Source organism: Charadrius vociferus, unplaced genomic scaffold, assembly GCF_000708025.1.
Source record: "Charadrius vociferus isolate BGI_N301 unplaced genomic scaffold, ASM70802v2 scaffold398, whole genome shotgun sequence".
Classification (NCBI taxonomy): domain Eukaryota; kingdom Metazoa; phylum Chordata; class Aves; order Charadriiformes; family Charadriidae; genus Charadrius; species Charadrius vociferus.
This window is the reverse complement of record NW_009649571.1, coordinates 434518-436458: the sequence shown is the minus strand read 5'-3', so window position 1 is coordinate 436458 and position 1941 is coordinate 434518. Positions and strand designations below refer to the sequence as shown.

General features: G+C 59.2%; 1 protein-coding gene across 1 annotated transcript in view; it reads left to right on the top strand.

The window, feature by feature from the left end:
- The window catches only part of MAMDC4 (MAM domain containing 4), a 10942-nt gene extending 9403 nt beyond the window's left edge, over window positions 1-1539 (top strand). Inside the window, exons 25-29 of the mRNA XM_009890305.1 lie at window positions 69-203; window positions 314-420; window positions 514-628; window positions 756-931; window positions 1492-1539. Coding sequence (XP_009888607.1) covers window positions 69-203; window positions 314-420; window positions 514-628; window positions 756-931; window positions 1492-1539 — 581 coding nt within the window. The remainder of the gene's footprint in view (window positions 1-68; window positions 204-313; window positions 421-513; window positions 629-755; window positions 932-1491) is intronic.
- Window positions 1540-1941: the final 402 nt, after the last annotated feature.

Sequence of the window (1941 nt, the reverse complement as noted above, 5' to 3'; positions counted from 1 at the left end):
GGGCGGGGGGGGAGGGTGGTGGTGCACAGGACATGGGGACACCCTGTGCTCTGTTCCTACCTGTTCAGGTCACTATGTGCACTTCGACACCAGGGTGCTGGGCCCAGGGAGCACCACTGCCAGGCTGGAGAGCCAGCACCTGCCTGGTGCTGCTGACTCCTGCCTGCGGTTCTGGTACCACATGGACATCCCGGAGCACCTCTGTAAGCCCTGCTCTCCCTGGGGAGGGCGTCATGAGCCCACGATGGGAGCAGGGGGGCTTGGTCAGGGGCTGCAAACCCCCTCCCCACCCATGGGACCATGAACACTACAGTTCAGCTCTGGCTGGGCAGTGAGGAGGAGTGGGGTGCAGTGGCAGGGCACCAGAGCCAGGGCTGGCGAGGCGGCGTGGTGCCTGTGCAGAGCCCTGGCAAGTTCCAGGTGAGCAGGGCAGCCGTGGCGTGCAGAGTGCCCTCCAGGGGTGTGGGGTGCCTTCCCCAGGTATCACCCCCTACATCCCATCTTCCCCTGCAGATCATATTTGAGATCACCACGCGGAGGTGGCCGATGGAGGGGACGGTGGCGCTGGACGACATCATGTACAGCACCGTGGGGGGCTGCCGTTCCAGCCCGGAGGGGCCAATGGAAGGTGAGGGGACAGTTCTGGCTGTGAAAGGTCAACCCAGCACTGCTCAGGGTGCTGGCACTGAGGCTGGGGCTGGAGCCAGCTCTCCTGGGTGGTGAGTCGAGCCTGGCAGCATCTGTTCTCCCTGCAGAGAAATCCTCCGGCAGCTTTGTGGCAGAGGTGGTGCTCAGTCTTCTCCTGGTCATCATTGTCCTGGTGCTGGTGGTTGCTGGAGGCTGGTACTTGCTGAAACGGCAAGGGCTGGCAAGTGGAACACCATCAGAAAGCAATGCTCCCCAGGGCTTTGATAACATCACCTTTCGAGATGTAAGGACAGGGGTGAAGGGCTCTCCTGCTTGCCACCAAACAGCAATTTTCCTAAAAGCTCAGCAAATCCCAGCAGGTTCCCCCTGAGCCTGCACTCTGCCAACACATCAGGGAGGGGCAAAGGGCTCGGCCTCTTATCTGGTTGCCTGCTAACAAGTGACCCCGAGCTGTAGGACTGACCTAGAAATGCTCCAGAAAGAGCTGAGGCTGCGGTCCTCCTCCCCAGAGCCCTGTGAGGAGCAGGTCATGCAAACATTGCTCATCCTCTTCAAGCCAGCAACTTAAAACCGCGAGAAGCAGCTTAAGCTACAGTTTCCTTTGAGGGGTTTGGTGTCACGTAGTCCCCAGCAGAGCCACCAGCTCCAGTCAGCCCAGGACTGACCCCCAAAGGGGACATGGAGCCCCCCCCAGCATGCTGGGGGGTTTTGTTCCTCTGCTGGGGTCATGGTGGGCCAGCATGTGGGTTCTCCCCTCTGCAGCCTGGAAGAATTGCTTGTATTTAAAATTAGACAACAGCCTGTGCTTACTGTAACCAATTCCCATTCACCTTTTTTTTACAGGACAAGGTCATTATATCTCCAGAGCAAAAAGAGGGGGATGAGGTTTGAAACAATCAGCCAGCAGCAGCAATTGCCTACTCACACCTGCGAGGCATAAGCAGAGGCAGAGCGTCCCTCCAGCAGGACCTCACACTCCAGCAGCCACTTCGGGCTCTCAGCATCCAGCACTGGGGAGCTGCTGTGGGTGCTCACCGTGGGGGTGCCAGCCCTGCAGAGGGACGTGCCACTGCCTCCACTACCTCCGTTGCTCGGGAAAAACATTGGTTTTTTTGTAACATGAATTTTCTGCTACAAGATGTAGTGATGTGTCAATGATTTGACAGGCACCGCCAGCAGCAGTTTCTTGCTGTCCTCTCCTCTGAGCAGGGTCCTGGCTGTGGAAGGGGGTGAAGTGCACAGTCCTGCCCCCCCCCCGGGCTGGGCAGATCAGCGGGTGGCGCCCCGGGGACG